We start from the raw sequence: 14,851 nt of genomic DNA on the forward strand, positions 1-14,851 counted from the left end.
AGTTTGAGACCCCTGCTGTAGATAGTTTATCAATTTACATGTACATTTTTGATCAACTGTATTTAACTCTCAAACTCTTCCTGACTTGTATTACTTGTCACTTCTACAGTTCATTTTATGTGTTTTCGGTGTTTGTTGTTGTTGGCAAACATTCAACTACCTAATGCTACGGTCACATATTTCTGAACGCCACCACCAGCAGGTGTGGCAGCATGTGTAATCGAGAGGCAGAAGCTGGAGAGGTTTTGGTAAAATGTTTAAATTTTATGGCAAATGGATGATTTGTCTCTTACATCAGTCAGTAGCCGCCCAGGCACATTTCAAGGTCACCAGGTGGTCTGATTGGACGACGTGTAAATGTCTCCGGATGGCGCCCGTCCATATCTATATCATACCGGTGTCCTGGTAGCTTGAGTGAATATAAAAAGCGCGACATTCTGCACGCTTCTCTGCCTCCGTCTACATTCCACAACGACGGCATGGAATCAGGAAGATTCTGCCAACGTCTCCCCATTGTGACCGTAGTCTAATATGGACAAATATTTATTGTAATTATTGATGCAGTTTTACAGATTTAAGGATCCTTAGCCCTGCGACAGCCTAGCCACCTGTCCAGGGTGTACCCTCCCTTCACCGACCCTGAAAGGGACAAAACAGGTTTAGAAAATGGATGGATGCATCCTTTGGAGATACTATTTTAGACTCTATGGTTTTATCATCGTCACAGGAACATGATCACACTGTGTATTGGGTCCAGTTTTTGGCGAGTAACCCGTTTCTCTCTGCTGTGTCCAGGTGGAGGGTGTGGAGGCGGTGCTGGATCCCAGCGGGACTGTTGGTGCTGTAAGGACCCTTGAAACGAAAAAGGGTGCATGGAGGGTTCAGGGCCTGCCAAACCCAGGTCTCCAGCCTGTCTGTGGTTGGGATTGGTTTCCGTGACTTTAGCCTTCCTCAGTTCTGAGGCCCGGACTACCCCAAGCCCCGCCCTGAGCCCCGGAAATGGCACCTGCCGGGGGAACTCCAAATGTCTGCCGGGGATTATCCTCCCCATCTGGTATCCAGAGGACCCCTCGATGGGAGACAAGATCGCCCGGGTCATCGTCTACTTTGTGGCCATGATTTACATGTTTCTCGGGGTGTCCATCATTGCTGATCGGTTCATGGCAGCTATTGAGGTCATCACCTCCCAGGAGAGAGAAATCGTCATCAAAAGACCCAACGGGGAAACCACCACCACCACCATCCGGGTGTGGAACGAAACGGTCTCCAACCTCACCCTCATGGCCTTGGGCTCCTCTGCTCCCGAGATCCTGCTCTCTGTGATTGAGGTTTGTGGACACGAGTTCAAATCCGGCCAGCTCGGACCCGCCACAATCGTGGGCAGCGCAGCCTTCAACATGTTCGTTATCATCGGCCTTTGCGTGTCTGTCATCCCTCAAGGAGAAGTGCGTAAGGTCAAGCATCTCCGAGTGTTCTTCGTCACGGCGGGATGGAGCATTTTCGCCTACATTTGGCTCTACATGATCCTGGCCGTGTTCTCTCCCAACGTAGTCCAGGTGTGGGAGGGGCTGGTCACGCTGGCCTTCTTCCCCATATGTGTGATTCTTGCCTGGGTGGCGGACAGACGACTGCTCTTTTATAAGTTCATGCACAAGAAGTACCGCACCGACAAGCACCGCGGCGTCATCATCGAGACGGAGACGGAGCGCTCCAAGGGCATCGAGATGGACGGCAAGATGGTCAACTCCCACTTCATGGACGGCAGCGCAGCCAGCAACTTGATAGGTCTGATCGAGAACAAGGAGGTGGACGAGTCCCGGCGCGACATGATCCGGATCCTGAAAGACCTGAAGCAGAAGCATCCGGAGAAGGAGCTGGATCAGCTGGTGGAGATGGCCAACTACTACGCCCTCTCGCACCAACAGAAGAGCCGCGCCTTCTACCGCATCCAGGCCACTCGCATGATGACGGGCGCGGGGAATATCCTGAAGAAGCACGTCGCAGAGCAGGCCAAGAAGAGCGCCAGTGTGCAGGAGGTGCACGTGGAGGAGCAGGAGGAGTACATTTCCCGCATCGCGTTTGAGCCCGCCGCCTATCAGTGCCTGGAGAACTGCGGTGCCGTTATCCTGACCATCACCAGAAAAGGCGGAGACATCAACTCCACCATCTACGTGGATTATAAGACGGAGGACGGCTCGGCTAACGCCGGCGCCGATTACGAGTTCACCGAAGGGACGGTCATGTTCAAACCGGGAGAGATGATCAAAGAGATCAGCATCGGCATCATCGACGACGACATCTTCGAGGAGGACGAGCACTTTTTCGTGCGTCTCAGCAATCTGCACGTGGTGGAGGCCGAGGACGAGGTGCTGTCGCCCAACAGCCTGCCGTACCCCAAAGCGGTCCTGGGGTTCCCCGCCGTGGCCACCGTGACCATCCTAGACGACGACCACTCGGGCATCTTCACGTTTGAGAGCGGCTCCGTTCACGTGAGCGAGAGCATCGGGGTCATGGAGGTCAAGGTGCTGCGGACGTCTGGAGCCAGGGGGACGGTGATTGTGCCTTACCGCACCATGGAGGGACTCGCCAAAGGTGGAGGGGAGGACTTTGAGGACACCTATGGAGAGCTGGAGTTCAAGAACGACGAGACCTGGTAAGCCTACGCCACTTTTTAAGCATGCAGACTCTTTAGGATCGTGATGGCAGCTGCTCAGAGCGGGTTGTTTTTCCCTTTAATCTGCTGCTCGATGATGTCACTCTGGTCTAGAGCTTTGGAGATCCAACTCTTCTGTCGGTGTGATCAGCAAACTGTGTTTGGCTGTGAAAGCTGCTGAGGATGAGGAGTGTTTCTGTGACAGAGACTCTTCATTCTGGAGTTTGTGCTTGGATGGAGCTTAATGTTTTGCTGAAGGCCAGACCCTCAAACAGCTGATGAGTCCCAGAAAAAAGCTGTAAGTTTTGTGAAGCGTCAGGAATTGAGTCAGCTTTGAGGTGACGGCGAGTTTCTGCTCAGCTTCTGTAACTTGAGCTTCATCGAGCGTTTTCTTGTAAAGCAGCTATTTTGTCAATAACATGATCAGTTTGACCCAAATGTTCACACTGTTAGGGTTTGTCTGAATTCCTTCACTACTCACTGATGTTGAGATGTGATTTCCCATCCTAAGACTCTCCCTGAGTTCTGATTTAAGAGGAACAAAATCAAAGTTAATGTGGAGATGAAGAAGACCTGGAGACTATTTTCTCAGCAGCCATCCCACATGGTCTACCTCAACATCCTTTGTGCTCACAGGGGGCGGGGTCACCAGCACACTTACAGTTGATGTCTCCTCCCCAACACTCTAACGTCTGACCAATGATCTTAAGGTGCACCCTAGCTGCAGTCCTTATCTCTCGGTTCTGGTTATCAGTTATCTGTGCCAAAACATCGACATTGCAATATATTGCGATATTTAGCCCTGCGATTGGTTCTCACCAAGTGTTGATATTTTATTTTCATTTGAAGAGGTTGTAAAACATTATATTCATCATCCTTTGGTGAAAAGTTCTCTGGAGGTAAATAAGGAGGGACGTTGCCAGACTGGCACCAATGTGCTTGGCAGCTACTCGAATTATTTAATTTTGGTTCTGTTGTTGACAACAATTGTGCAGTAAGTTGTGGCACTGCTGTTTATGTTTATTATCGGAATTTTACAGATAATTCAATTGGTGTCAATACATGTCAAAGACAATATTACTGGTTTTAGCAGTTACACTAAAGTGTCTATTATGATTGTGTTTAAGCTAAAAAAATAAATGGGGATATATTTTCTTTAAAAAAATGTGTTTCATCTAAATCATGACCCATATATCATGAGGTACCCAGTGATTCCCTCATCTTCAAACAACAGAATTCTTAGTGAATCTTTAGGCTTCAACTTTTTACTCGTTACTTCCAACCTCTAACTTTAACCTCCAACCTTTGACCTTTAACCTTCATCTTTAGATTATTAGATTATAATCCATTTTTTTGTCCCGCTCAGATCAAAATATTCACCTCAGAAAATAAAAAAAGTCAATTCTTATATTAATAGAACATAATGCCAAAATATGATGCAAATAGATTTAAAAAAATGAGAAATTTAGTCAAAACTAAAAGGAAAACTTTGACTTTGCTTGTAACGTTTACTGAGGCGAGACGCTTCTATTACACAGAATCATTTTTCTCAAAGAGCCCAAGATTTGTGAATGAACAGGCAGATGTTTTGGAGATAAAAATGGTTTTATGGCGAAGAACAACAATAACCGTAGCAGAAAAATCTAAACTGTTGATGAGTCCAGCTGCTGCAGGATCAGGATCCAAAAACAGATTTGGTTTCTTTTATTTAACGGTGCAGATACATCGGGGGTTTCTTTTGTTCAGACGTGGAGCTTTAGTAACAGTTCAGTTGTGTCAACAGTCAGTGTGTTTTTTATGGGATAGAATCAAACGGTTAATAAAGCTAAAGGTGGAAAAACGAGCTTTAAGGTCAGACGTATCAAATCAAATCTCTGTTATCGACTCATTACTCATTAAACACTCATTTATGCTTCATTTAATTAACAACAAAAGAATGAGTTCAATTTTATCAAAGATAACTTTCTAAGATTTTATTTGTATTATTTGTGCTAAAGAAAGAGTTCAAAGGTTTCAAAGTTAAACTGAGTTAAATAAAATGTTTTAAGTCAATTACTTTGGTTACTCCTTGTAAATAATAATTATCAAAAAAATAAATAAATAAAAACTATTTTCATGGAAATCAGAAAAAAAATGTAGAAGAAAATGCTGAAAGATGCAGGACACGAGTGTGTTTGAGAGAGATGAACTTCATAGTTTTGATGTCTCCAAAGTAGAAATAACACAAGTAAAAACCTTATAAATCACTTTTAACACAATAAACAAGCATTTAAGAATAAAAATACATTTAAAGTAGTTTTTAAAAATAGATAACATGGTAATAAACAGGAAAAATGATGCAGAAATGCTTAAACATAAATATTAAAAACATGCATAAATACGTTAAAAACATTTAAAAGGAGAATTTCACAATGTAAAAGTCTAAGAACTAAGAAACAAATATCATTGCTGCATAATTCTTTGTGTGTGTTGATCTTTTAATGGTTCTGTTATCCGTCAGAACTCGTCAGAACCTTTGCTGATCTCACCCTAAACTTCCAGTCGTTTCCTTTCACTCAGAAAGTTCTGGTTCCGTTTCAGTCCAGTGGGTCATGAATTCAGGATCTTCCCTGCCGGTCCATATCCACACCGCTTTCCTTTTCTCTGAACATTTTTTTATTTATTTCTAGTCGTGTTTCTGTTTTTTCTGATTCTTTGAACCAAAACGGAGAAAAACATTTGACAGAAATCCAGGGACCACATGTGGTTTGATGCTTTTTGGGAGGCAGACGTGAACGAGACGCTGAGAGGAAGACCGCTGCCGTCAGCTGATCCTGCTCGTCAAAATAAAAGGTTTTCTTTTTGCTTCTGCAGCTGCTGCATCCAAACCAACCTGCATCTCTCAGAACGTTTTCCTTCAGGTTCTTCTCTGCATCAATCAGATCAGAAGCTGCTCGTCTTTCTCTGCAGGCTGAGGATCAAATGTTTCATAAAACCGTTTTGACATGAGACTGGGCTGCAGAAATAGAACAAAACCGTTGGACCTCGTTTGATTGACAGCTGCTCACTCCGCCTCTTTGTCCCGTTTGATGAGCTGATCCTAAAAACGATTCTGCGTTAAAACAAAAGGAGGAAACGATCGTCCCACAGCAGCAGATTTACATGAGCAAACCTGTTGAGAGGTGATTGTTTGTGTCGGTTTGATTGCTGTTTGAGACGACCTTCAGGATCAGCTGTGAGTTTGTTCTACCAACAGAATCTGTGACTTTATTTGTCCTGATTTGATCACTTATAAAATTCTCGTTTTATGTTCTTGATCCGTTTGTTGTAGAAGACCTTCTGTTGAATCACCTGAGGCCTCAGTTTTTTTAGTTACTCATTGAAATGTATCGGATGGTTATTCTTGTGGATAACCTGCTGAGTCGGCGCCGACTGTCATCAGAAACGGGTCAAAAGAGCAGAACCGTGATGTGATGTTCTGTCTGGAGAGGGACCGAGCTGAGCTCCTACGTGGTGTTTAAGAAAGATGAGTGAAGGGACCGCCCCCCCCCCTCCACCCCCCTCAAGCGGTAGGGGCGTGGCCTTCTAACAAGCTCTCTCCTGATTGGTGAGAGTGCCACACTGCCTACTGACCATGTCTGGCTCCAACGTGGCGGCGTCCGTATCGGGAAAAATTGAATTAATTTTGAAGTAAACATTTTCTATGGTGGCAGTCCAGTTCTCTGATACAGTCAATGTTAGAGAGTGAGGACGCCAACACTGTCAGGAGGACCGCTCTGAGAACCAGTTTGGACCAAGTTCTGTCACTGGATTGAGGAGCTGGAACGATTTGATGCTATCAGAGGAGATTAGTTAGACTGATCAGGGGAGTTTTTGTTTGAACTAAACCGCCAGAGTGAACGCTCGTCTGCAGAAGACCTGAATGTGTCGACCCAGAATCTCACAAATGTTTGTAAATCAGCAGAGATGCTTTTGGGGAGTAAAAGAACATTTTTTTAACATATTAAATTTTTTTTACCTTTATAACAGGAGATACATGACTTTAAAAATCTAATAAAAGACAAAAAAGTGTTTAGATTATATTTAACTGTATGCGTCCTTCAGAAAAAGTCCAATTCTGAATGTTTCTGGAATAATTTTCCAAAGAAACTCGGTTGGATTCATTTATTTGGATTATTCCTTAAATGCATTTAAAAGATGAAGCGGAAGAATCTGCAGCTTCATCCAGAAGTTGAGGGGAAGACTCATGGGAACAAAAATCTCTCAGAGACCAAATGACGTTCAAACTCTCTTCGGGGTCGTTTTCACGCTCGAGAGGAACCACCGAAAGTGTTTGCTCGATGCACGTGTGACGATGCAAATGCATGTCGGCCGTCGCTCAGACGGAGGGAAGAGTGTGCTCCTGGTCTGAAAAGCGCTCTCTTCGTGTCCTTTTGGGGAATTGGACCGCATCACGCCTCCACTCGGCTCGTCTCTTTCAGTCTCCTTCAACAAATCTGCGTCTGGTTGTGACGGAGCGAGCTTTAACGTATTCCCGTCTTCATCTGGGGCGCAGGAATACATCTATTATTTATGGGCGAAGGCTCTAAGGAGAGCTAAAGATAAGATTATCTTCTTAGGATGCCAGCTCCCTCTGATGTCATCCAAACAAATCAACATTCATGATCTGGAACTCCTGCTGGTTTGGGTTACAGAGTACAGATATGATTTCGTACGAGTCATGTGACTGCCAGTTAAACCCAAGTTTATCCTATAATATAATTATCTGGGGCTGACTTTATGTGGATCTGATCTAAAGCTTTAATCCCAACTGTCCCTACAAACAGGTGACCCACAGAAGAGTGCTCCATAAATGATGGTATTTATCTATGGGTATGCTGCGGGTGATAGGTCGTGGTTAACACTTTTATTTAAGAGGGAAGTCGGTGAGACGCAGGTGTGATATACAGATTTTTCATTTTTTGGCTCCACCCCCAAATCCTGCAGACTGAACAAGGATCCTGTCAGTGCACGTGATACGTGCGCACTCCTTGCTGCAGCCTGACTGTTAGGAATGAGACGATCAGAGTGTAGTTTGTGTGGACGTCCTACAGGTGTCCTGCCAGAACATTCTCATCGCCGTGTTTTGACGTGGTGGCTGTTGGTAAAATCGAAGGTCCACAACCCTCAGGACGCGGTTCTGGAGATGGACTGGTCCTCGGTGTCCGGTACTGCATCTGGTACCGGGTTTGGGAACCAGTACCCTAACCCAGTACCTGGTCGCGTCCGGCACCACAACTGGTACTGGTTCCGGTTTGGGTTTTGCACTGCATCTGGGACCGGCTCAGGTCCGGTACCGCATCCGGTACTGCGGTTTCTGCAGACAGGAAGTTCCCTTTAAGGTACAGAAATGAAGCTGTGGAACAGAAGAATTGGACCTTCTTGATGTCTGACCTCCTCTGAACGTGAACCCTCCTGAAGGCGGACCTAAAACAGCGGATCGTGAACGGCGCTTCGTGAGCAGTGGATCGTGAACAGCGGTTGGAGAATGTCTCTCTAGGGAACAGCGAGGAGGTTTGGTGGTTCCAGTGATGATATACCAGGTCCATGTGGGCCAAAGGGACAAACCGGTGAAAAAGTATCTTCACAAAGTTTGTCTGAAGCAGACAGAAAGGGAATCTGAAGTTGGTTTTGGTATTGGTTGGAGCTCGTTTTGGGCTGAACCACCCAAACCCAAACCTGAACCTGAAGAGAACCAAACCCCCAAAGCTCGGATCAGACCCGTCTGTAAATGAGCCAAAGAGCTGCAGTTTTTGCTTCCTTTCTGCCTCCTCGGATCTCCAACTGCCGGATCATGACGGCGCCGGCTTCCTTTTACCTGGTGGAGGTCGTACAGGTGGAGACGCTTTTTCTCTGGAGAGAGTTTAACCCTTTAACACCGGAGCTCCAGTCCTTATGTTCTTTGATTTACTGAACCCATAATTCTTCAGAATCTACTGGAATTATTGTGTTAACGGTCCAAAGGTTACAGTACGTTAGAGATTTTGTGTTTTAGCGTGATAAGGGGTTAACTAGGCACCGATGGATCCACGCCGTGCAGCAGGACAACCGCCGACTCCTTGGAGCTCTGGAATCTCCTCCCCAAACGTTTCCTCAGCCTTTCAGGAATGTGTAACCTGCAACCCCGGGTTGACTGACAGAACACATGTCTACGCTGATCCCCGTCCTGCTGACCGCCGGGCTTTTCCCTCGCCAGCAGGAATCAGCCGGCGAGGTTTAGCCGCCGCCCTCAAACCGTCAGGATTATGTGGAGCTCAGCTTATCTCAGCTTTTCTGCTTTTTTGGGGGAAAATGTTGTTTAGTTTGAACCGAAGGTGTGATAACCCGACACAGTCACTGATGGACACGAATGAAGAGTTAAATCCAATGATGTTGAAGGAAAAATGCTACTTTCTTATTTGACTTCTTTTATATTTCAGTTTCAGTCGCGTTTCCTCATTTATGTTTAATTAAACTGAACATTACTGACGTTCATGTTGGAAAGATAAATCTACAGTTTTCCATCTTTCATTCATTTCCGTCTTTATTCCCATTTAGATACAAGCATTTCTAAGCCTCAGCCAGACTCCGCCTTCAGCGGCCCCAAGGTTAACTGAGATGAAGAATTGTGGTTTAAGGGAACCATTTATTGCAATTCAAGCCGTCTTTTTTATACACAATAAATTTGCGATGTTTTGTGTCGGTGGAGAGAGAACGCTTTGACCTTTTGATCAAATCATCGGAGTGGGAACTAAAATCACTTTAGTTTTTGTCTTTTTACACAATAAAAACACAGTTTTGCTCAGTAGCTCTACCTTTTGTGTTTAGATGATGTCAGTTTGGTAAATCAGGTTTCATGGAGAAATGAGATTTCCTGTTTCAGTGAACGCGTCACAGGATGTTTTTGGTCAGACGTGGTTGTAGTAGAACATTCCGGCTGTTTCTGCTTTGAGCTTCTCAAACTCTGGAACCAGTCAGCCATGATCATGATGATGCTCACGCCGTGCAGCTCATGCATTCAGACAGTTGTAGAAGTAACGTCTGGGGTCGACCACAGACCTGCAGCGAGGCGAGCCTGAAACCCGAGTGGCGCCTGCGATCAGATACGAGTCTTTAATTAGTGACAGCTTTGATGAGGAGCTCTCTGATGCTGCCTTCAGGCGCATCCGATGAGCTGTAAACGGGAACTGTCTGCTGCTGGGGGGGGGTCACGCAGCCACATGGAAGCTACAAACAAGATCTGAGCGGATTTATTTCTGTTCGCAGCTTGATGCCAGAAGTTGTGGCTGAAAATGAGAGAAGAAAGTGTGATCCTGGGGAGTGTCTTGTTGGTTTGACCTGATTCTGCACAGAATTTGAACAGAACTTAATCAAATAATGAGCTTTGCTTCAAAAACTTTTTTTATGACGGTCCTTCAGCAAAAGGGGGCGGGGCAAACAAGCCCGCCGGCTTTTGACTCGTCTCTACAGCTCCACGCCGGGTTTGAGTTTGTTGTTTTTTAGACTTGGAAACAAGTAGAAAAATGGTCCGAGTCATATGGAGAGAAGGAAGTATCAACACGATTTATGCATGCTTCTCATAAAATACATTATGTGCGTAATAATACTGTATACTAGTTATACACCAAATTTAAAAGAAATATGCACAAGTCACTTGTTACACACACACAGAACCTCAGTTACACTCAAATCTGATGCAAGTCTCTTTTCACGTCTCAGAGATTCGTCCGTGAGTGATGCGTTTAAATGCTGCGAGAATGTTGGGTCTTCAGAGTTTTCTTTTCAGCCGCTTTTAACTTGAGATTGTGAATAATACCTGATGAAACTTGACAATTTCACACTTTCTTAAATAAAAAAGTGCCTGATAATTAGTATAAAAAAGTCTAAATACGTGTTTTTAAAATACATATCCTTTTAAAAATAATAGTATTTCCCAGAACTGATCGCCTCCTGCAGCCCCCCCCCCCTCTGACGGTGTCTCCATGTCAGGGAACATGGCCCCGGTAATCAACAAATCAAGAATTATGAACGCACAAACCCTGGTTTACGTACAAATCCTAATTTAAACTCAAATAAACATTTTAAGCGGCAGCGTCCTTCATGTTCAGCGCAGCAGAAATCCTGCAGCTCAGACGGCCTCGTGCATCAGGAGGAGGAGAATCGTCCACAAACCGTCGGCTCTCTGGATGTTTGTCTCCTTTTCACCCCTGAAACGACAGTAGAAAAGCATATGAAAGACGGCTACATGTTTGCAAATCTGCAAGCGTGCTCTGGTCATTTGAATTCATGAATTTGTCCTCCGGCTGGAGTCCTGACCGATCCAGGAAGACGCTCCAGCGAGCGGCCCTGAAGCAGACGGCACATGGAAACGTGAATGAATCTCACTGAGACTTTTCATGGAGGCTGTTGACTCTGCCTTTACATAACGGAATTATAATCAGCAGTCCTCTGTTTTTCACAGGCGGTTGTGGCTACGCTTCAGAGATCAGCTGTTTAGTGGGACAGAGCGTGCAGTTTTATACACGTGCAACTACCCAGAAAAACGCCCACAGCTAAAGACTGATTTATTTTCTCTTCACGTCACTCGACTTAAACAATATTGAACTTCTGGAGTGGTTCAGACTCCAGACTGTTTCTCCACTCATGAGAGAGGTGTTCTAATTACTGCCGCTCACTTCCTCCTCGACCACCATCAGATCATTGGGATTTTCTTTTATCCGTTTCTGCTTTTTAGCTTTTTGTGTCAAAGAATTACTTTATGAACGAGTTATAAAACCAAACGAAGCTTCAACCTGCATCAGTATATTTGCTGCTTCTTGGTTGAAGACCCACTCTAATGAAAACGGTGTTTGTGACATGTTCTTGTAGCATTTTCATGATGAAGGGCAGAAGAAAATTAAGTGTAAAATTAAGTAAAATCTCATTTCTGAGTATTTCTTTATTCAAATTGATGTGAATCAGAAGCAGGCGACAAAATAGAGTTTGACGAAGGACAAATTTGAGATTCAGAAAACATTCTGGGTGGGGCTATAAGCTCCATGGACCGCCCCTTTCTGATGCATCCATGAAGAGATCCGTATCACGACACGTATCGAATCATAGTACGTATCATATCGTGATACGTATCGTATAGTGATACGATATGTACTATGGTTCGACACGTGTCGTGATACTTATCGTGATACGTACCACGATACGATACGTACTACGATACGATACGTACTATGACCCGTGTCATGATACTTATCATGACACGTACCACAATACGATACGTACCACGATTGGTGTATACGGATGTATAGCGTGTGATCTCACTCCCGTCTGGGGTCCGCCCCCTCTCTTCCCCGCCGGACCAGCATGCTCTGCAGGCAGCTCAGAGGAAACTCTTCTGCAGCAGAAAATGTGCCTCTCTCATCGTTTCTACTTTAGTCGCATCAGCTGCAGAAAACGTTACGGCGCCATCATCAGCTGTTTGGGGAAAACGTCTGTATGGAGCTAAGTGGAACTAGCTAGATAATTAATGGTATTTTAAGGCCAAGTATGTTTTCTTTTTGCCTCTTACATCAAACTGTCTGTTTTTCTACTAACTTAAAGGATTCAATATAAATAAACAATTATAATTAAAGCTGCCTCAAACGATTATTTTAATAGTCGACTAATCGGGTCTATCAGAGACTGGATGTAAAGCACACATCTTTAGCACCAACCTTAGCTTTAAACTAACAAAAAACTAGATATATACCTGTGATGATGCTAGTGTGAATGCTGGAAGATGAATTTGGCCGCTAAAGATGCTGAAATTGATAGCTGAAAACACTGAAACTGATAGCCAGCTAAAGTATTAGTTAAATGCAAATTTTGCCTAAAAAACAGAACAGAAGCCTAAGTTAGCCAAAGTAGCTAGCATGTAGCTGAAATATTAGCTAAACTCCAAATAAAAACATTAAAAAACATTAATAAATGCCAAAATAGTCCAAAAAGCTAGCAGAATGCCATTATAACTTTCATCTTTACTACATTCTGACTCCAAATAATATAAAGTAACGACTGATCGACTATTAAATTAGTCGTTGACTATTTTAATAGTCGATCAGTCGTCTAATCGTCCTACACATAATACTGAAATGATCACAAATCCTTTCATACTCGATTCATGTTGTGCACGTGACGGACCGCTCTGCACCCCCGCCCACTCAGAGCTTCTTTTTTTTATTCATCTCCTTAATTTCAAAGCACTTTCCTTAAATCATATTATTTTAAAGTGATCCTTTAGGCTTATTGCTTTTGTTTGCAGATAACGCTCATTGAATATTGAAGTTAAGTTTATACTTGTGTGTCGATAGTTTTTATTTGGGATCCGTGTTTGTTCTGTTCTTGTGAAGGTTATTGCAGGAGATTAAATGTCTTCAACAACATAAAGTTAAATATCAGTATCGGCAAATATTGGCCACAGTTGCCGGGAAAATATCGTCATCGGTAAATGATATCGGCCCAGTAAACACCCCTGCTGGATTCTGTGGAGCCAGAGGGGGAAGTATCATGATCTGGGTTCGTACGGCTGTCTGATCTCAGCTCGTCGCTGCTGCTTCTTTGATTTCATTTATATTCTCTTGTCTTTGGCAGTGTCGGCCCTCTGTAGAAGATAAAAAGTTCTTCAGTTCTTTGTGGATCTGATGCACATTTTAAGCTGAAAAAAATAAAACCAAAATCAGTGAAACATGTCAGTGTGACGTCACTAACATGTCGTCTGAGGATAACAATCAGCGATTATACTTCTAAATATGTTGGAGGCCAGATGAAGCGCTGCCGGGGGAAGGCGGAGCCTCTGTGGCCCTCTGGGGGCGGAGCCGGCTGAAGCTGTCATGTTGGTGGAGCTGGTGAGCGATGAAGAGGTTGGGCCTCTGGGGTCTTCCTCCGCCTGAAGGACCTCGTTCTCCAAACAACACGCGATCTGATCTCCTTCAGCCTGTGCGCCTCCTCGTTTCCGGCTCCTCTCAGCCTCCTCTTCCTCTCTGCGTTTGATGCCCTCCGGCCTTCGTCTTTCTCCACCGTCGCTCTGCTTTCCTGTATTTACATTCGTGTGATTCCGATCCGTTCACTTCCTCCTATCTATTATTTAAGGCCCATTTCTGTTTCAACCTGTGAGGGAGGGGGGCGAAGAGCTGTCAGGGGAACTTTTAACGTCCCTGAGACAGAACAGGAAGTAAACAAGCTGCTTTCTTTCATGGGGGCAAAGTAGACTCCGCCCCCATAACGCCACGCAGGGTTTGAGATGGATTTGGGAGCCCAAAAGTGGGCGGAGCAAACATATGTGCGTTGTTTTAACACTTACAGTTAAATGTGTTTTAGTTGCTGAATTTACTTTATTTAAACATATCCTGGATAACAAAATATTTCATAACTCAGAAAATAACAAATAAAGCAGAAAAACAAAGATTTTAGTCCAGAGAAATATTTAACGAGTCGTTGGTTTTTATTGGCTGATATGATGAATCCAGAGTCGTCATTAACCCTTTAACACCTGAGGTGTCGCCGTTTACGCCTTGACCTTGACACCTGTGTGTTAAAGGGTTAACCAATCCTCGTCCTCGATGGTGACCAAAGTCACATGTCTGCATGGACATGGGAGCAGAAGAAACCTCTTTTTTCTTTGGTTTTTAAGACGTTCTAAAGAAAAAGGGACTTTTCAGCTTTTGTGCTTCCTTTGGTTTTTGCTGCTGAAAGGTGCCAAACAGCGACGTCGCCCAGAACTCACCTGAGGCGGAACAAACCTGGTTTAACCTGGAGAGCCCGGGGATGGCCGGGGGCAGAATGTGAAGCGACACCGGGAGTTCGCTGCTCTTCTGCCGTCAGGATCATAAGAGAATGAAGGAATCAGCCGATGTGGAAACGTCCTGCACGCTCACAGAAATCTAACTCAGCGTCTTTGAGCTTCTGATTCTCATCGGTTCCATCCAGAGTAACATAAAACACTTAGAAGATCCTTTAATTGGCTCAATTTAAGGAGACAGAAAAGATCTACTTCACTATTGGGAGTTTGGGTTCTTAATATTTTGTTCTTTTTTTAATTTTATGTATTTATTTTAATAAAAAATAATTTAAATAATAATAAATACATAATAATAAAACAAATAAATATTTAAAAAATATTTTTTCCTTTTTCTTTTATTAAAATTTATTTTTTATAGAAAAATAAAGTTT

At 44.1% G+C, this 14,851-nt stretch overlaps 1 protein-coding gene across 3 annotated transcripts in view; it reads left to right on the forward strand.

Moving 5' to 3' along the window:
• slc8a3 (solute carrier family 8 member 3) overlaps nucleotides 1-14,851 on the forward strand; it is an 85,085-nt gene that overhangs the window by 10,241 nt on the left and 59,993 nt on the right. For all 3 annotated transcript variants that reach the window (XM_024275083.2, XM_024275093.2, XM_024275102.2), the window contains exon 2: nucleotides 796-2,653. In XM_024275083.2, the coding sequence (XP_024130851.1) occupies nucleotides 873-2,653 (1,781 nt within the window). In that variant the 5' untranslated portion in view covers nucleotides 796-872. The remainder of the gene's footprint in view (nucleotides 1-795; nucleotides 2,654-14,851) is intronic.

This window comes from Oryzias melastigma, linkage group LG22, assembly GCF_002922805.2.
Source record: "Oryzias melastigma strain HK-1 linkage group LG22, ASM292280v2, whole genome shotgun sequence".
Classification (NCBI taxonomy): domain Eukaryota; kingdom Metazoa; phylum Chordata; class Actinopteri; order Beloniformes; family Adrianichthyidae; genus Oryzias; species Oryzias melastigma.